This window comes from Cervus elaphus, chromosome 29 (assembly GCF_910594005.1).
Source record: "Cervus elaphus chromosome 29, mCerEla1.1, whole genome shotgun sequence".
Taxonomy (NCBI): domain Eukaryota; kingdom Metazoa; phylum Chordata; class Mammalia; order Artiodactyla; family Cervidae; genus Cervus; species Cervus elaphus.
The window spans coordinates 57723856-57743758 of NC_057843.1; the positions used below are offsets into that span (position 1 = coordinate 57723856).

Here is a 19903-nt window from a genome sequence, read left to right on the forward strand (position 1 = left end):
ATATTGTTTCAAAGAGAAGATGCATATGAAACTGCTTCATGCGTTGTTGCCAATTTATGTTAGAGATGAGCCAATTTATGTTCAGGGATGAGCATTAAAACAAAAAGGGGGGAGGGAATTGAGTAAATTTCAGGCCCTACAATTTTATGTTCTTAAATTTTTTTCTTCAAAACTTTCCTACACTCCATAATTGAACTGATTTTAAAGGTAGTACATGCCTTAAGGAAACAATTAACCTCTTGTGTCAGTAAGTACTAGTGTGTATTTTTAGAAACCACTTTGCTGTCCCTTGCTGACTACCTCTGGAGGCAACTTAGATCTCTGGCGGGTTTCTTGGTTTGTTTCTAACTTTTTCTTTTTTGGTGTGATGGTGGTGAAAGAAAAAGGTCCTTCTTTCCACCAGTGCAGAAGACCCCACCTCAACATGAATATGAGTAACTGGAATCACTGGACTATCCTCTCTATAGTATAGGCAAAATTAACTATCCATGCTAACATACTGACGGAACTCTGTTTTTAAACAAAATTCCTGCTGTCCTTAGGTGGAAAAGGCGTGTATATATTCAAGATGTTGTGGCTAGGATCATTCGGAATTGCCTAGGAGACCTAAGTTTCCACTGACTCCCTGTGGGACTGACTCCTTCCTACATGGGGGTGGGGGTGGGGGTGGGGACTCAGTCTTCCTAGGAACCAGATGATCCTTAAGGAATTTTTCAGTTTTAGAAACTTCTGTCTAGCTCTGAAGAGTAACGGCTGCGAAGGGGCTTTGTAAACGGGGATATATTCGTGTTTTTATAATAACACTGTTCTGTTACTTGCTCAGTCGTGTCCTACTCTTTACTACCCCATGAACTGTAGGCTGCCAGGCTCCTCTGTCCGCAGAATTTTCTAGGCAAGTATCCTGCAGTGGGTTGCCATTTCCTTTACCAGGGCATCTTCCTGACCCAGAGATTGAACCTGGGTCTCCTGCACTGCACGCAGATTCTTTACCATCTGAGCCACCAGGGAAGCCCCATAATAATACCATGGGGGAGAAAAGTCAGAGTGGATTTGAATTGATTACATTTAAGTCAGGAGGCTCTAAGGGAGAAAACCACCCAGAAGGAGTGAACGGGTTAACAAACACTTTTTTTTTTTTTTTAAAGAAAGCCAGTACATAGCCATAAAAGGATTCAGTTTTTCCAGTAATCCTAGGAGGGAGGTAGTGCAGGATTCTTGTTCCTACTTTTCAAATGAGGAAACTGGTATTCAGAAAGCCTACGTGGCTTGACTCTTCTCCAATCGGCCAATCATCGCCGCCCTAACTTTCACCTCACTTCCCAGTTCAGCAAGCCAGTCCCGTCCGAGATGGCGGTCCCGGGTCAGTACAGCCCCAAAGCCGGATCAAGCAAGGCTACCTTAAATCACACACTACTTCCGCCTGCCCAGTGCTGGTTCGGCTCAGCACCCTCCACGCAGGTGCTTCCCGAGTCACGAGTTTTACTCGGGGCCCGCCTCTCCTCTTGCTGATTGGTTAACTCTGGAGCTACTTCTGCCCTCTGATTGGTTATTACCTTTTCGGCTCTCCAACACCGCCTGGACCGGCCGGATATTGGGGCCGGGTTTCCGCTTCCGCCTTCTCCCTCATCCAGCTTGTGTCTGATAGCAGGCGCAAGCACAGCGGCCGCTGCCGGACGCCGTGTCTGCTGTTCGGTTGGTGTTTCTCTGAAAGTCGGTGCCGTCGAACTTCCCGCCATGGCTGAGTTAGATCCGTTCGGCGTCCCCGCTGGCGGTTCCGCCCTGGGGAACGGAGTGGCCGGCGAAGAGGACCCTGCCGCGGCCTTCTTGGCGCAGCAGGAGAGCGAGATTGCGGGCATCGAGAACGACGAGGCCTTCGCCATCCTGGACGGCGGCGCCCCCGGACCCCAGCCTCACGGCGAGCCGCCGGGGGTTCCAGGTGAGTGCGGGTGCTTTCCGGGCGGAAGCGCTGCCCCGGAAACTCGGCGCACAGTGGGTCTGAGAGCTCTGTGTAACTCTTGTGCCTCTCCGTCCGGGAGGTTGAGGAGTGCGAAGAGGGAACGAGCCCCCGGCTCAGTCATGCGGAAACCCAGGCTCGGCAGGCCTAGTCGGTCCGCAAAGTGTGTTTGAGCGCTCTTGGGCACGGACGGGCCGAAGAAGCCAAGAAAACGGGATGACAAGCTTAGGAGCCAGAGGAAGCCCATTCAGTTCAGGAACTTTTCCTTGAGCAGTTGCTGTGCCTTGAGCCTGGCCTCAGAGGCGCAGCCGCATTGGCGCAGTTGGGCCAGACTTAAGGCAAATCTGAGCCTACACAGACCAGTTAGTAGGAAGGCGGGCAGGCTCACAGTATGTACATAGGAATGTGCAAAAACGTCAGCTGCAGAGGTCCTGGATAGAATGGCAGATCTTGGCGATGGCAGTTTGGAGAGGTAAAAGGGAAAGAGTATAATTGGACACGCGGATCCCTTGGTCATCAAGCTTTCAGCAAAGGGAAGGAAGGGGTGATTGCTGACCTAGTTCCTAGGAAGGACTTTCTTAGTGAACTAAGCATTCGGAGGCTTAAAGCCAGATCTCTTGACAGTGTAGTTGAGGTTGGTAATAGTGCAGTGGTCAGGAAAAAAAAAACCAGAACAGTGCAGTGGTCAGCACTTCCCTTAGGGATTAGAGCTCTAGTTGGACATGTTTTCTTTTTCTCTCGTTTTCCTCCTCTCTCTCTCGCTCTTTCTCTCTCTGTCTCTAGTGGTTAAGATTCTGTGTTGGCCTAGACTGCTTGAGGGTGAGTTTAGCTTTGTGGTCTCACACAACTTAGATAACCACTGCTACTGCCCTGCCTCAGTTTTCTTCTTTGTAAAAGGTGCAGATAAACACCACACAGGGTTGGATTATATTGGAGAGCATCTGTAAAGTGCTTACACACAGAACCTAGTATGTTATTACTATACACATTATTATAATGTGTATACACATTATTCCTTGGGAGTGGGCTGAGAAGGGTGTTAGAAAGCTGCTAGGCTTTGGGGTGCACTGAGGAAACATTTTAAGAGGGAACTCTGTATTTAATGTGCAGAGCTATACAGGCAGGAGGCACTGCAGAGCCTGAGGAAAGAGGAACATATCCAAACTCCCGCAGACTTGGGGAAAACTTCCATGAAGGAGGGGCTAGGCTTGAGCCTTGGATGCTGCCCTCAGTTGTTCGCAGATGAGGAGAAGAACCTAAGTTTAGAGGTAGGAGGTAACAGGCTGAGTGAAGTGGCTCCTGGATACTGAGGAAGAGCAAATGGTCAGGAAAAGGCAGAGTCTAGAGCTGAGGAAAAGCCCTCAATCGTGAGGGCTAAGGATGGAGGAGGAGAAGAGGAGCGATCAAGGAGCTGCTGAGAGAGTAAGGCAGTGAGGCACTCACGGTAAGAGAGGCTCGTAAATTTAAGGAGAGTGATTTTCTCAGTAGCAGTGGTGGAGGAAAGTTCAGGGAAATTGCAGGCATGATTCTTAGTGATACTGCACTTCTGCGGTGGCCCAGGCGCCCTGTCCTTTCAGATCCATGCGGTAACTCTGCAGGTAGAGTGGTGGTGTCATCCTGTTTCAGGTGAGAATTGATCTCTGTGGAAATGAAGCAGTGTTCAGAAAGTGGTAAGCTAATACATGACTCCATAGGAATTCAGACTCAGGTCTGCCTGACTTCCAGTGGTTGGGGAATATGAAAGTTGAAGTGGGTTTGGGATAGTCTTTCATCTCTGGAAACTTATTCTGCCCCTTGTTTCTGTCTGAGGTCCCTAGAAAGTTTCGTAATGAATGAAGGCTCTGGGGTGGCCTTTCTTTTGCATGTTTCTATAGCAACAGACAGGCCTTTCATTTGAGTCAGTTGAATGTTAGTAAGTACAGTAGAAGAGTAACTAACGAAAGCTCAAAGGACTTGCCAGTGTTGGGTGAGTCTTCAGACCTAAAGGACAAGCAGCATGTGACTTGGAGCTATGGGATGAGAATTGTTGTGTCTGGAGTAGTGATCAAAGTCTCTCCTACTGCCAGTGGCCCTGGGTTGGAATATATTAACTGGGTAATTGTTATGTTAACTATAATATATTAACCAGAAAGTAGGCCTGGCTGAACTAGCCATTGAGGCTTGAAGATTTACAGTTACTTTGCTTTATAAATTTTATACAAAAATAAACTCCCAAGTGCATGGAAGAGGGGCTTTTTTTTTTTTTAAGTACTAGAAGAAAAGTAAGTACCTTTTTATTTTCCTAAGAGTAGGAAAGGCCTTCATCATAAGAAGAGATAGAGAACTCCTAAAGGAAAAAAAGCCTGATAATGTCTCATACAAGTTAAGTAGGTATTAACTATTATAAATGATACAAAAAGATAATTGGGAAAATATTTATAATGTGGGAGAACAAATAATTAATACAGAAAGAATACTTAGAGATCAAAAGATAGCAGAAAAATGGGCAAAACTCAGGCAGTTTAGTAAAGAAGAAATTCAAATGTCAAGTGATTTCCTCAGGATAGAAGTTTGGCACAAGGGCACCCTAATGTTTTTTTCCTGCTGTCACCTTAGCAAAAATTTTAAAATATGCTCTAACTCAAAAGTAAATTGAAGAGGGGAAACATTGTCACCAGTTACCTGCTCCTTCAAGAACACTTTACTTACCTCTCAAGGAACCAGCCATACACATATTTTAAGGTCATTTGTGAATTACTGATACTTAGAGATTTGTTGTGAGGATTAAAACTTAATGTATAGAAAGTGTTTAATTAACATTGTGCCTGGCACATTGGAAGCAATAAATAGTGGGTGTTTTCATACTTAAAAAGTTGAGAATTTAGTGATATAGATAAATGGATTACTAAAACCATCTGTTATAGGAGTCTAATTTTGCTCAAAGAAATTTTATGTATATGCATTAGATAAACTAAAAAAAAAAATAGAAACCAGTAGGCTGAGTAATGAAATTATGTGGCCTTTTCTTTTGTCTCCATTTTCCTTTTTTTTTAAAGTGGGGAAATGAAAGTTTTCAGTACTCCCAAAGCCAAGCATAGGGTAATTGGGAGAAGCAAGAGAATGAAGTTGATTTGGAAAATAGGCAGTTAAGCTGGATTTAATTATTATAGTTAGAAACCAAGAAGACTGGAGGAGTGGTTTGCAGTCTCTGCCTGTTCAAAGGAAAGAATGTGGCTGAGGGCACCTTGCCTCTGGCTGCGCAGAAAAGCTCTGATGTTCCTGAGGGCCTTGTGATGGCGGCTCACACTAGCTCTCTGCATTCCTTTTACTGCTTGGGTTCTTGTATCTTTTAGGTGCATCTCTTCTCTCTCACCCAATAACAGAGTCATGGTAGTTTGAATACAGGTGGACAGAATATTAGAAGTCCTGCATAGTAGGCAGTAAAGATAAGTCAGCCAGCAGATAAAGAGTATGTAGAATATGTACGTGGACACTGCATTTTTATGGTGCCTGTATTGAAGCTTTCAAGGGAAGGCAGAGCGGCCACTCTGAAGGGCTGCTCTGCGGCCCTGCACAGGCCCTCAGTGAGAGCTGTTGGGTCAGGGCATGGGTTAGAAACGCATGGTTATTGGACCAACCAGGTACCTTGACTTAGTGACACACAGAACGGGTTAAAAACATAAAACGGGGCCAGTGGGGCCCGGCGGGTTGTCCAGAGCAAGCTGCACATAAGGCCTCCTTCATTTAAGGAGTGTAGGCCCCGGATTGCCACAGCTTGTCTGCACACCCTCCCCCGCGCCACACACACACACACGCGCGCGCGCACACACACACACAAGCACTGGAAATCCTGATTTTGTGGAATTTCCTGATTAAATACTTTGTATTTTAAAGAAAATATTTTCAGCCTGTGGACCTCTGTTTTATACTGTATGGATTGAAAATCTTGAGGTCTTAGACATTTTTCGTATTTCTGAGATGGACTTTCTCATTTAGCTCATGAGTAATTAATTGTGCTAATAAGATCAGATTGTATATACTTTGAGTTTTTGTAACTTGCATCCTTGAAAACACTGATTTTATTTTGATATGCCCAAATCTTACTGTTCTGGACTAATTCCAAGAGAACTAGAGGAATTAGCAAGAAGTCTCAACTATAGACCCTCAGGTGCCAAACCTACTCCAGCCAAAGGATGGAGAGTCCTGACCCCCAAGAAAACACCTTGGTTGAAACATGAAGCTGTGTATCTCTGCTTGCTGTGAAGGATTCTAGGCAACCCTTTCATACCTTTTCCTTCTCTAGAACCTTCATAGAGAAGGTTGCTCTTCTAGAGAAACTTCATAGAGAAACTTGCTCTATGAGGCTCTTCTGCCAGGCTTCTAAGTATTATCTCTGTAAGCCAGAAGATAGTCATGAAAAGCTTTTAGACAGATTTGTCCACATTTTGGTGAAGTCATTTGTGTATAAGCACATCTTGGTTTCATTGAATAGAAAGTTGTCTATCTGGTATCTCGCAAGGGGATAGTGTTTAGTAACTTAGAGTACTTAAAACACATAATACTATGTCATACCTTGTAACCCTTTGGCCCAGCATTTGACCAGCACTCACTGACAGATTGAAATCTTATGTCTTGCAGATGCTGTTGATGGGGTGACGAATGGAGAATACTATCAGGTACAGACTCTGTACAACAGTTCGGATAATGTTGAATGATATTGTTGAGGGTCTTCCTTCTCTGTGATTTGAATTGACTGACCTAGAAAGGATGCCACTCCTCTGACTTTCCTGGGTGTATGAGTAACTGGTATGTTACCTGCCAAGAGACATTGTTAGAGCATTCTTTTAAAATGTGGTTGGCCTGGCCCTGGCGTTACCAATTTTATTCTCAAGAAATGACCCTTCATCATGATGGTTCGGCAGTGGCGACCGTGGCTGACAGCGTGCCGTGCAGTGTCAAACACTGTTTGTACTGAACTTCTAATTCTCAGCAACCTGAGGGATCTATGCTATTGTGATTCCCATTTACACACAAGGCATACAGAGGTGAAACCAGGAGTTTGCAAGTAACAAAGGTAGTCTGGTAGGACTGACATTTGAACCACTTAGCTTTTAGATTATAGTGAGGGTAGGGGTGGCTGGTGTTTGTGATGACTGCCATTATTTTCCCTCTGTGTTGTTGAGCTTTTGGTTACCAGCCCAACTTGTTTAGTTACTAAGTTGTGTCCAACTCTTGTGAAACCATGGACTGTACCCTGCCAGGGTCCTCTGTCCATGGGATTCTCCAGGCAAGAATACTGAAGTGGGTTGCCATTTCCTTCTCCCGGGGATCTTCCTGACTCAGGGACTGAACCTGTGTCTCCTGCATTGCAGGCAGTTTCTTTACCACTGAGCCATCGGGGAAGCCCACCAGCCCAACCTGACATGGGCTTAAATACAGAGACTTTACTATTTCATATAACCGGAAGGACTCTGATAGGCCAGGGGTCCTCAGACCAGGGTTCCAACTCAGTTCCTCTAGGATTCTGGCTCCGCCAGCTGACTGCAGTTTTATACTCTTTCATGTTGGCGGAATGACTACAGGCACTTCCAGGTCTCAACATGTGCGTGTCATACCATCTAGAACAGCATGGAGGTTTCTCCCAACCACTCAACAAAAGTCCTCTGTTTCCCTTTTGACTAGATGGAAGTAATCACTGCAGTCCAGGGAAATAGCTTGGTGCTTTGCCTCTGCCTGGGCTTCTGCACAGCCTTAACTAGTTAACTGTCAAGGAGGATGAGATTAGTCTTAATTGGTTTAAGCCAATTAAGGGTGGACTAACTTTTTCTGGAAAGGACCGATATTAATAGTAAACATTTTAAGCTTTGTGGTGCGTAAGTTCTCTGTCAGACTATTATGTTGCTATAACATGAAAAAATCCATAGACAGTATGTAAATAAATGGGCATGGCTCTATTTCAATAAAATTTAATTATAGAAACAGGTGGCTGAGCTGGCTGTAGTTTCGAAACCCTGGTTTAGAGATTGGCCTTCAGAGGGAGATGGAATGGGGTTCAGCCCTGACTGTGTCTCTTACTAGCTATGAATTTGGACGTGTCATTTACCTGGGTCTCGGTTTAATCCTCCAGCTGTGCCATGGGAATAAAAATTTGCCTTGCAAGGTGTTTGGGAGATAAAAGGTTTATGTGGCTGAAATATGGAAGGTGCTAATAATAAGTAAATACTACTGTAAATAGTTTGCTTTCCATCTTTGTTTATAGTCTGCTGAGGTTAAGCTGGTAATATTCCTAGTTCAGTAGGTAAAATTCTCTAAAGATTAGATTCCATTTGAATCTTAATCAATTTGTTTACTAGCTCCCCAGTCTTAACCACTATAAGGAAGAGTCAGCCCTGACCCCCCCACTCCCTCCTACCCCCTGCCATGTACACTGTGATGCACATTTGCCTGCCTTTTTTTCTTTTTCTTGGTATGACTATACTATGCATTTTCTTTTGACTCTCTTTTCCCTAGAATTCACTGTATTTTGACTAGGTGGTATTAAGTGAACTTTTCCCTGAATTGTATAATAAGCACTCAGAAGTGTCAGGTTCTAGGCCTTACTGTACTGGGTATTTACCTTTGTTACTTTGAAGATGTTACAGCCTCTGTGTCAAGTAAGGAAAGCAAAATTGATAATACTTTTTTCCTAGTAAGTCCATTACCCACTCCCCCAACTTTGCTGTCTCCCACTCATGACTCGTTTAGTGGCCGGATAACAACTACTCTGCCTCCCTTGTGGATTGTAAGGCTTGAGTGCATGGCGTTGAAAGCGTCCTACCGGCGTGTAAGGCTGCTGTTGCTCCTTTGCATCTAGAGCAGCCGTCAGTGTGGCCCGTAACCAGGGGTTCTGACTGGGGTGAAGGGCATATCCGGGAGGAGGTTTTGGTACTGATAGAGCACAACTGTGTTTTCTGTTAAGGAGACTAATGGGCCTACAGACAGTTACGCAGCTATTTCACAAGTGGATCGATTGCAGTCAGAGCCTGAAAGTATCCGAAAATGGAGAGAAGAGCAAACAGAACGCTTGGAAGCCCTTGGTAAGGAATCCCTTTCTGTCTTTGGGTGTCTGTTTTCAGTGGAATAGTTGACCTTGACCCTGCTGTTATCCATTTTTAACTCGAATTAGCCGTAATGTCCTTGTCCAGTTTTGGGGAGGGTATCTTTCACAGTGAGAAAGTCACAACACCACCTACATGGAGGTGCTTCATTACAAGCCCAGAGAGTCACAAGCGCATCCCCTCTTCTCTGGAGGGCAGAGTGGTGCTGTGGAAGGAGTCTTGGAGTGAGAGGCTGGGTCCCAGGCCGAACCATAACTCTGCTATTAGCTGCGCGCACTTGGTTGCTCAAACCTTAGAGCCCGTTCCCTTCATCTGTGAAGTAAGGTCAGTGCTACCAACCCCAAGGGTAGTCTGAGATGGTATATGTGAATGTGCTTCATAAACCTGAAGATGTTATATCCATGTGAGGGACTGCACAGTCCATTGACAATTTGAAGGCTGAATTTAAGGTAATGCTTAAGAGGAAAATGTGAGGAATGTTAGGAAATATGTACAGTTGGGTCTTCTTACCTTAACATCCCTGTGAGTTCTTACATTTTTATGGGTGAGGAAAAGGATCACAGGAAGAGTAAGTTTTTGAATCAGACAGCTAAAAGTGGTAGCGTCAGAATTCAGCTGGAGTCTGCCCTGCTTCCGGATCCATGCCCGTCTCAGCAGCACTGCACTCGGCTGACAGCATCGTGCGGGCGAAGCCCGAGGTCTGCAGTCAGCCTGGCCGCTGGTGACGGGCCTCTCCGTGGAGCGCCGGCTGCTGGTTGAGATTACAGGAGACTTGGTATCTGTCCCTGGGTGTCGAAAAGGTGTGATGGGGCAGGGGGTGTCAGCCGTGGAGTACTCTTCTCAACTTTTTATTAAAATTTCAAACACAGAGTAAAACGTGCCCCTCCCTTGAGGTTCAGTCGTGAACATTCTGCCGTATTGGGCTGTCTTTGTATAAATGAGGTATGTGTGTGTAGGTTTTTTGTTTGTTTTTATTTTCAGTATTTAAATATTTATTTGTCTGTGGCAGGTTTTAGTTGTGGCACGCAGGCGTAGTTATCCTGCAGCATGTGGAATTTTCATTCCCCAACCAGGGATGGAACACACGTCTCCTGCATGGAAAGGTGGATTCTTAACCACTGGACCACCAGGGAAATCCTGTATATGTTTTATAGACGAATGTGAAAGTGAAGTGAAAGTCACTCAATTGTGTCTGACTCTGCAACCCATGGACTATTGGGATTCTCCAGGCCAGAATACTGGAGTGGGTAGCTTTCCCTTCTCCAGGGGATCTTCCCAACCCAGGGATCAAACCCAGGTCTCCTGCATTGCAGGCGGATTCTTTACCAGCTGAGCCACAAGGGAAGCCCACTCACATGCCCACACATTTATATGTGTGTTCTGAATATACACATAAGTTTTTTTCTGATCCATTCAGATATAGACACCAGATACTTTATGCATAAATAATTTTATTGTACATCTAGAAATAGCAATATGCGTCTGTAACCAGTGTCAGCATTATAATTCCTTCTTGAGAATGACTGAACTAGTGAAAACATGACTCAGATGGTGTAACTGGCACCTAGAAACAGGAAAGGACTTGACCCATATGATACAGCCAATTAGTGTCTCTGCAGCGTAATTTATGTGGCTTTCCAAACAGCGGGCACACTTAATCTCTCAGCATTATTCAATAGTAGTTTCTTTGATGATGTGAATGTTCTGTATCAGTGCTGTTCTGTATGGTAACCACTAGCTGCTTGTGACTACTATGACTGAGAAAGTGAATTTTAAATTTTATTTGATTTTAATAAATTTAAATAGCCACATGAAGCTAGTAGTCACTGTACTGGATAGTATAGTTTTAAAAGGTGAAGATTGGTCTTCATGGTTCTGGCAGCCTTGCTCCTTGCTATTCTTCAAGTATCTCTTCTGAGTAGACTTTGAGGCAAGACTTACTTAGCAACTGTTATTGCTACTGGAATCTTTTTCGTGTTGCAGAACTCAGATATATCTTTTCTCTTTCCCCAAAGTTTAGCAAAGTTGACTTGTACATGGAGAAGAGTACACTTTGGTGTGTGGGAAAATTTTATTTTCTTTTTCAGTTAACAGTTTGGGCTCTTTGGGAATATTCCACCAAGTGTTGTTTTCTTAAGATGCCTTCCTGAGGGAAGTCAAATATTTGGCCTCATATTCCAATGGAATCGAATTAAGTTGGTCCATGAATTAGGTGTTTCTGCAGTTTCACCTTTTCCCTTGCAAGAACTGTGAGAAAGTACAAGATGCTAAAAATAGATAAGCAGTATCCATGGTTTTCAGCTTAGCTGTGGGAAGTGTTTTCCAGTAATAAATATCCTGTGAACAGTAATGAGCATGGCCAGAGAAGACAGCTGTCAGTGAACCCTGCTCCACCTTCTCCCTCCCAGATGGAAAGAGGTGGTATTACAGCTTAGATCTTTGTTCCATCAAGCTAAGCATTTAAGAATTCTAAATTCTTATTCCAGTGTCACTTCTTAAATCTATAAAAGCAAGAAGATTGTTTATAGACAATATTTTATGCATTAACCATAATCTGTGCAAATGGACAGTTTTTGACTACTTTTTCAGAGATAAATTTCCGTATTTTGATTTTAAGATATATAACCTTTTAAAAAAAAAAAAATTATTAGATGACACGAAGGGAAAATACTCCCCAATCCAAAACTAATTTTTTGGAAATAATTTCACAACTCCTGAAAAGGAGACCTTGTATTTTAAATTTTTTTCATTTTCGTGTCCACAGGGTGCCATTGACCCACAGCATCTCTCCCTGCATCACAGCACCCTCCACTCCACATACACTTAATGCCATGGACAAACACACATTAGAAGCTTACTGGTATACTTATCAGTGGAAAATTTTGAGTGAAATAATTCTCTTGAGCATTAGGTTGGTCACCTTCTGATAAGTTAGAAAACGGTAAAAGTTCTTTATAATAGGAAACTTTGGGGGATTTTTTTAGCTGCTACAAGGCTATTTCTAGTAGTTACAGACAGTGTTCTGCCAGTTGTTACTGCAAGACCTTTCTTGAAAAGACCCTAAAATTGCTCTGAAAGCATCATTTCTTCCTTCAAGAAGTTGTTTGCTTTCTGCTCTCCTCAAGGACACCCATTACATTTTGGGCTCTGACTCCACTGTCCAGACTCTAGTCTGGATCCCTGGTGCCCATCTGCTGGTCACAGTTGTGACTGTTGTTGGGTCTGCCTCCTGTTCATCCCTCCCTTTGGAGACAGCACAATGAAGTAAGAACGTGTGAGCTTTAGAGTCAAATCTTGCTATGAATCTTGGTTTGGCCACTTACTACTTTGGGGATAGTTCCTCAGACTTGCTGAGCTGTAGTTTTTCTCACTGCTGAATATGGGACTAGTTTGCTTTCTTGGGATTGTTGTAAAATTAAATGAGATGTGTATGAAATAACCTGCCAGAGAGGACATCCTTGAGAATGTGCTTAAAGTGAAGTATTAGGATGACTTCGGGTGTCAGCTGTGGCAGTAGGATGACCTGTACTTCTTTCTCTCTCCCGTTTACTGACGTGTGTCTTTAGCTCAGTGTCAGGGAAACTCATACTTAGTTCTGAGAAGCTTCATGGCTGAGAATCCAGTGTGGCAGGCCTAGGTGTGCTTTTGCTCTCTCTCATCTAGAACCTTTTGGAAAAGTATTAATAACGATCCCTCACCTCACCCTACAGTTCTCCCCGTTGGGAGTTTTTCTCTTTTACTTCTGTCCTAGCTCTGCCACAAACTCACTCTGCAGTCTAAGCAGGAGTAGATATTTTGTGGTCCCCTCAGTTCCATCTATATTCTGCTCTTGCCTGGTCCGGGAATCATCTGTACCTCTAGTAGTTTTTCTAATACTGCCCTGCTCCATAAATGTGCATCTGGTGAAGAGGGTGCTGCCTTCTGTTCACGAAACCATTAATTATCCAACTTGGGGTGTGGAATGTAGTTTGTGAGGAGGTTTTATTAGAACATTATCCAATTCATATTCGCTAACTGCCAGAGTCCACACTGACCTGGCAGCATTCTTAAAGAATCATCTGTAGTTGCTTCTTACCAGTTGGTGTCTCAAAAGCCTTTTTAAAAATTAAGTCAGTATCTCCACCTCTTTCTACTCAAACCCCCAAACTCGTGATCCACTAAGGTGTAGGTGGACTGGGATAAATTGTGCTGAAACACCTTGCTTGAGTAGAATTGCTGATGCAGAGAGCTGGACATACAAATGAGGAAAACAGAATTTTATCTTTATTCCCTACTGTTCGCCTTCTACCCTACACCGCACACAGCATGAGGCTAATAAGCCCCAAATGAATGACGCGAACTTCAATTTGCATTTTGCTTCATTTGTGTTGTCCTTCTTTTCCTTCCCTTAAAGATGCCAATTCTCGGAAGCAGGAAGCGGAGTGGAAAGAAAAAGCAATAAAGGAGCTGGACGAGTGGTACGCACGGCAGGACGAGCAGCTCCAGAAGACGAAAGCCAACAACAGGTCAGTCTGCGCCGCGTCTTCTACAGCCAGGTCCGTCTCCACCAGCCGGCGTAGGTTCTCAGCCGCCGCCTCTTCTAGTGGGAAATGTGTTTGCAGGTTTAAAAACTATATGTGAAAATTGCAAGTCTTTCGGGTCTTTATAAGAGTCACTCAGCCAGTCTTTTCACCACCCTAGTTGCAGTGAGTCTAGCTCTGAGGTGAGAGTTTGGTTAGCCTGCGCCGCCTGTAATGGTATGATTCTGCAGAAGGCAGTACCATCTCATGGATCAAGTGCATGTCCAAAAACCTAACCCTGAAATGAAAGGCCGCTTTGACCACTACTGCAGGATCTCAGTACTTGAGATGATTACAGACTCCGTCATGTCGCCTCCCCTGAATAGAGCTTAGATCTCTGAGGGCTGCTCCCCAAAGGGCCTAGTCCTGGGGACGCGTGCTCTGTCATCAGGTGGCCAAGATGTTCCCACACAGTGACTTTAGGATGAAGCGTTCTCTGGGTGCGTATCTTCTATGTCTAAGAAAATCTTGAGGTGACTTTTTAAAAAGGCTCTTTTCTGAATTTCCACACTCACTGAAGGTTGAGTAGTTGCAGGGAGTAAACACAGCCACTCTCCTATGACCCCCACCAGAAGCTGTGGTCTTAAATGCTCTGAGCTGGGAGTGCACTTGGAAGCAGCTCAGAGAGGGAGGCAGGGGCAGCGCCGTTTGCCTGGGTGCAGGCGGTGGGCTTGCTTCCCCGGCCAGGCCTGGAGCCGGCTGTCAGGTCATCGTCACTGCGCTCACTTCAGTGCAGAGGGAGAGCAGATTCGGCCTGGGGCTGTCTGTCCCTTTCGTGGGAAAGAACCTCTGTGCCCTTGTCTCTGGTAGCCCTTAGGTGGAGATCTTGCAGACAGGAGGGAGCTGACCTCTCCCAGACAGTTTCCACCCGGCGGTGGCCGGCGTGCGGCAGCCCTCACCGCCTGCCCCCGTGGGCCACCCTTGGTTCTGTCACTCCCTCGGGCGCCAGGCTTGAGCCTCGGTCCTGGCCGCCTTCCTGTGGGGCATGGACTCTGCAGGCGAGCTATCAGGTTCCCCTTGAAGTTCTCTCGCAGATACGGTGGGGCTGCTCTCTGGTTGGAGTCGAGTTGCTAAGAGTAGCAGTAACAGGGGCTGCTGCTGAGAGGTTGTGGTTAGTCTGAAGCTGATGGGCCCAGGTTCCTTTATCATGGGCTCATTCAAGATTACTTCCCCCAGGTGCAGGTTCAGATTCTGAAGAAAGAAGGGTGGGTGCTTTGCTCAGACACCGTTCGAGGCCCCATGCACCCTAGCGAGTTGCCTGAGGCTGGGTCTGCTCTAAGTACTTGGTAAAACCTGGCTGACCCTCCATGTTCAGGGTCCCTTTCTGCCTTGCCCAAGGATTGCTGCTCTCAGGCCCTCTGTCCAGGTGGGAGGGTGCCTGAGTTGGCCTGTGTGGTTTCCCTTTGTTCTGGCTGTGCTGTCCTGTTACCAGCAGCTCCTTCATCCCAAGCTGGCTGCAGAGGAGTAGAAGCCTGACACACTCTTGTGTCTCAGTCCTTCATTAAACCTTTCTCTCTCCCAGTAGAGGCAAACACAAGCTGAAGTTGATGAGGTTAGGCCTTTGTGTAAACTGAATGGATTGGGGGTTTACAAGCTGGCCTGCCTTCCCTTTCCCGCCCACTCCTTGTGCCCACAAACCACTCTGCTTTTCTCCTGACTCACTTGGGAGTTACAATCAGGCTGTTCTTTTTGCTTTCTTTAAATTTCCACAAAGCACCTCCTATGTATAAACCAAAATGAGAGTAAAGGAAGAGTCTGTGTGAGTTTAAAAATAAATTACTAGAATTTCTCTTCAAATAAATGTGTGAGCTTAGGTTAATGACCAGTCGTGACTGTCCTTAAAAACCTCCCTCCCACTCTTATGCCCCAAACTCGCCAGGCGAAGGACAGGGTAAGACTCCTTGCGGAAGGTTCCCTGTCCACCCTTGCTGGGCGAGGGGGGCCGGCCAGTCCAGGGATTGAGCCCGCCCCCTGCCCTGTAAGCAACTCCACCCCGCTCACCGCCCTCCCTCCTCGCCCCAGAGGTCCCATTCTGACCCGTTCCAATGTGAGAGTTCAGGAGGGATGAGGTGCTGGCTTCTGGGCTGTACATCGTCAAAGCGGTCAAATCTGGCAGGAGCTGAGTGGACGGTCAGCCGTGTTCAGGGACCCACAGTTCCCTGGGGCTGGAGCCAGGACCCTTGTCTGCAGGTCTCTCATTCCTTGCCTCCAGCTGCTTTTTCCTTCAAGGTGCCATTTTGAGATGACTGTGTGTCCCCAGAATATAGAAAATTGGTCCCAGCCAGTCGATGTGGGGAAGCAGTAGTTGGATAATCCAAGATTAAGCCGGCTGTGGGCCCTCGCGTGCCTGCTGTCTGGCAGCACTGGTGCCCAGGGATGTCTCCTGAGGCTGGCAGGAAGGGGCGTGGCTTCCCGAGCGGGGACCGGCTGGGGAGCAGCAGTAACTACAGGGGAGAGACAGGCCGCCTCGGGTGTGAGCTCTGCTGCCCCCGTTGCCACTTTCTGCCGGACAGGTTTGCTTCATCGCGAGACCTCCCTTCCTAACACGTCATCTGTAAAAGGCGGGGAGACATTCAGTGTCCCTAGGTTGTCTGGGGTTGAGGATAGAACGGACCCAACGCCTTGTCAGAGGGCTCAGCCCCTCAGCGGATACTTAGGAGAGGCTCACGTTGCCGGGGTAGGGCCTGGGGGTGAGGTTGACAGCACTGTCTGGAGAAGCCTGTGGGGAAGGCCAGCAGGGAGCCTCACCTGCAGAGTTTCAGTGCTCGAACCTTCGCTGGGTTAGGATGGAGCCTTGGGAGCAGCTCCCCAGAGCACTTGTGCCTCTACTGTGGATTTGAGATGTTTCTCCTTCTCAATGTTCTCTCTTTTTTCCTGCCTGCTTGCCTGCCTTTTGGACCTCTTGCTGTCTAGGGTGGCAGATGAAGCTTTCTACAAACAACCCTTCGCTGACGTGATTGGTTATGTGTATGTTGCAAAACTAATTCCTTTTCTTGTTTTAATTCCTACTTTTTGTTTAGAGTTAATGCTCCTTTTATGTCACAAGTTGCTTTGCTTTTTAAATTATTTCAGATTGGCACTGTGGGGGCTGCCTAAGAGTTGATAAGCTGGGGGTATGTTCCATTATCACAGAATCACAACTCTGCAGCTCTGGTTGCCATTTTTCATTTTGGGGTTTTGGAGGGAAGGAAGCTAACACTTGTAAAATGTGGGTCATTTGTGATCTCACCTGGGAAGGTTTGGGGATTGGGAACTGGGGACTCTGACCTCTTGTTGCTGTCACCCTGCCCCAGGTGGGAACAGGAGGAGGAGGGGAAAGTCCTGGGGTAGGAGCCAGTGTGGGCAGCATTTTCCACACTCGCTTCCTTTGAAGAACATGGGGTTGGTTGCCTCTCCCTCTGGGCAGAAGAGTCAGAGCAGAGGGGGCTGTCTCCTCTAGGGTCTGCAGTTGTTTCTCTGTGGCCTCATATCAGAAAGAGTTGTTTAGTTGCCAGCTTCTGATGTCCTGTCCCCCACATAGAGAGACAGAGAGAGACCCCCAGCTTTGAGGTCAAGATAGCCAGATAGCCAAAGCTGTCTGATACAGGCCATGGTGGCTTTTACCCCCAAAGAAAACTGCATCTTCTCTGGGAGAGTTTGTTTTTAAGAATTCCTGTTATCAAAGCAGTGTTGCTCAATTGTGTGTTTCCTCCTTTTAGGACTAGCCTACTAGCTTTTGACATGAGGGAGGTGAGGGTGGAATGGAGGAAGAGAAGAACTTGTGGGAAGGGTAGACCACAGGCTGAGGTCTGCAGAGCCTTTTAGGGCCTCGACCTTGAGCGTGTCAACCAGTTAGGAGATAGAGCTGCGTTTCCTGGGCCCCTGGGTGCGTTTGCAATGAGACTTGTGAAATGCTGGACTTACAGGTGGAGTTGGGTTTGCTTTGCACATTCTCTCTGGAGTAGAGATGGAGACTAGAAAGGTCGAGTCTGGGTTTGCTGGGCAGTGGGGTGGCCCAGCAAAGCCAGCTGCACGTCCCTCAGAGTACAGAGTGGCAAGGGCGTGTCTAGCTTACTGACCATCTGCATTGAGCTCATTCTCATTTTCTGTATCTGACCTAAAGTTTTTCTCGTTTTTCTTCTCTTCACCTTTAAGCACAAACATAAACCATCCTTGCTACAGCCTAGAACAGTTAAGTAAACCTTCCTCACTGCCCCTGTGTGTGCCATGAAGTCGAGTGTTGTAGTGGCTCTGGGCTTCAGCGGTGTTTGCCACGGCCATCCCTGTGAGAGTGCCACCCCTCTGTCCCCACAGACCAGTCATCTCCATCGCTTTCGCTTTGCCCGTGATGCCTGTTGGAGTAGATGAAATAGTGTGTCTTCCCTCCTCTTACCACTGTCCTTTTAGGCTGTAGCTCCTACCAGTTAGTTCCCAGCTGGGGATGGGCTGACCTTGGTGTGAACGAATGTTGGAAGAGCATCCTACCAAAAAGCAACTCACACTGACTGGCTCTCAGCTGCTGGGTGCCCACCCCTGCCAGAGTGTCCCGAGAGGCCCACGGCACCTGGCTGGAGGGAAAACGGCAAAACTTTTGGCTGACCTGGAGAATGTCCTGACAAACCCTCCTAGAATGGCTTTAGTCTCTAGTGCCTGCTAGCATGGGCGCTTGGTCTTGAATTCCTTTTTGATCTGCCCTGTTTCTCTCCAGCCTTTGGAGTAAATCCAGAGGCTGTTGTGCAGAGTGACCTGTGGGCTTCTTTCGAAGTCTCTAAATTTACTTGAAATTCAGTACAGGCCAACATAAACCGCTGTTCAAGTTCTTGGCCAGCCTGCTGCTTTGCCTTTGCTAACGAAGGCAGTGAGTAGCTGGCTAAGGACTTGCTTTAATTCTCTGTGTCAACAGAGAGGGAGAGAGCCCTGAACCAAACACCTGTATTCCAACATTTTACACAGCAGTCCGGGCACCCTGTGCCTAGGAAAGCTGGCCATGTGTCTGCTCCTGAGTTTGACCTGGGCCAGGGCTGTTAGTCTTTGGAAAATCAGAATGCTTTTAGGTCAGGCATACAGAGGCCGTGTCTCCATAACAAGGTAGCCACCAGGTAGCTCACGTGGGGAGTCTGCGTTAAATCAGCCTCTTTTGTTGTTGCTTCCAGGGCAGCAGAAGAAGCCTTTGTAAATGACATTGAGGAGTCGTCCCCAGGCACTGAGTGGGAACGGGTGGCCCGGCTGTGTGACTTTAACCCCAAGTCCAGCAAGCAGGCCAAAGACGTCTCCCGCATGCGTTCTGTCCTCATCTCCCTCAAGCAGGCCCCCCTGGTGCACTGAAGAGCCTCCCTGCGGAAACACTACATCTGCAGCATCTTAATCCTACTCAGTGAAGCTCTTCACGGTAACTGGATTAATTATGTTGAGTTCTTCTGGACCAAACCTTTTGTCTTTAGAGTTGATCATTGTTTGTGATTGCATGTTTCCTTCAACTGTTCTCCCTGGCATTCAAGGAGGAGGGGAGGTGGCGGCAGAGGAAGGGAGGGAGGCCTCCCAACGGCAGCCTCAACCTATGCTTTTGTGCATTATTCTGAGAATAAATTTCTGTTCCAAGAAATAAACATGAAGTTTCATTATTGATCTCAGGGTGTGCTGCAGTTGGGAGTGAGGTCAGTGAGGGATTTCCTTTTATCCTTTCCAGGGCTACGGAGGCACAGCCATTGGGTGCCCACCCTGCCTTGAACTAAAACAGCTGAGTCTGTACTGTCTGTAGTAGGAGTCTCTGGACATTTCCATTTGAAAGGGGAGCTGGTTGGCTAAAGGTTAACCTCTCACTGCCCACTGAAGACAGAGCTGTGAGTCCCTTCACCACCCTGGACGTCTCCCCAGTGGCTCTTGTCAGTCACTATCCCTGACTGTAGGAGCCTGGGTAGTGTATTTCTGCAGGGTTCTCCCTGGGCAATAGAAACTAGTGAGACACTTGCTTCTTTGGATTCAGCCCATAGACCGGAGTCAGGATGGCATGAGCATGCCTGGCCCTATTTCTCTGAATCCCTGTAGCACACACTGAGGTCTGTGCCATTCCTAGCACTTTGCTCATATTCCTGTTGTCAGATCCTTCATCTAGACCTTGCTGGCCAGTACAGTAGCTACAGTGGCCATTTAAATCAGTCAGAATTAAAAATACAATTCTAGCCCAAGCTCCTTTTCATATGCGCTGTGGCCACATGTAGTTAGGATGCATTTGGGTTGCACAGGGCAGACTGTGGAACATTTACATCATCACAGAACATCCTGGACCACACTGATCCACATAACAGGCACCTGTAGGAGACTGTACTCCATTTCAG

General features: G+C 46.6%; 1 protein-coding gene across 3 annotated transcripts; it reads left to right on the forward strand.

Moving 5' to 3' along the window:
- The first annotated feature begins 1414 nt into the window (after positions 1–1414).
- Positions 1415–19170, forward strand: CLTA (clathrin light chain A). 3 transcript variants are annotated; one of them, XM_043891337.1, is made up of 7 exons: positions 1415–1936; positions 6572–6609; positions 8892–9009; positions 13424–13535; positions 16503–16556; positions 17724–17759; positions 18722–19170. In XM_043891337.1, the coding sequence occupies exons 1-7, from the start codon at positions 1735–1737 to the stop codon at positions 18891–18893; spliced, it is 732 nt and encodes a 243-aa protein (XP_043747272.1). In that variant the 5' UTR covers positions 1415–1734; the 3' UTR covers positions 18894–19170. The 3 variants fall into 3 exon arrangements, with proteins under 3 accessions (XP_043747272.1, XP_043747273.1, XP_043747274.1); XM_043891338.1 differs by lacking the exon at positions 16503–16556; XM_043891339.1 differs by lacking the exons at positions 16503–16556; positions 17724–17759.
- The last annotated feature ends 733 nt before the right edge of the window (positions 19171–19903 follow it).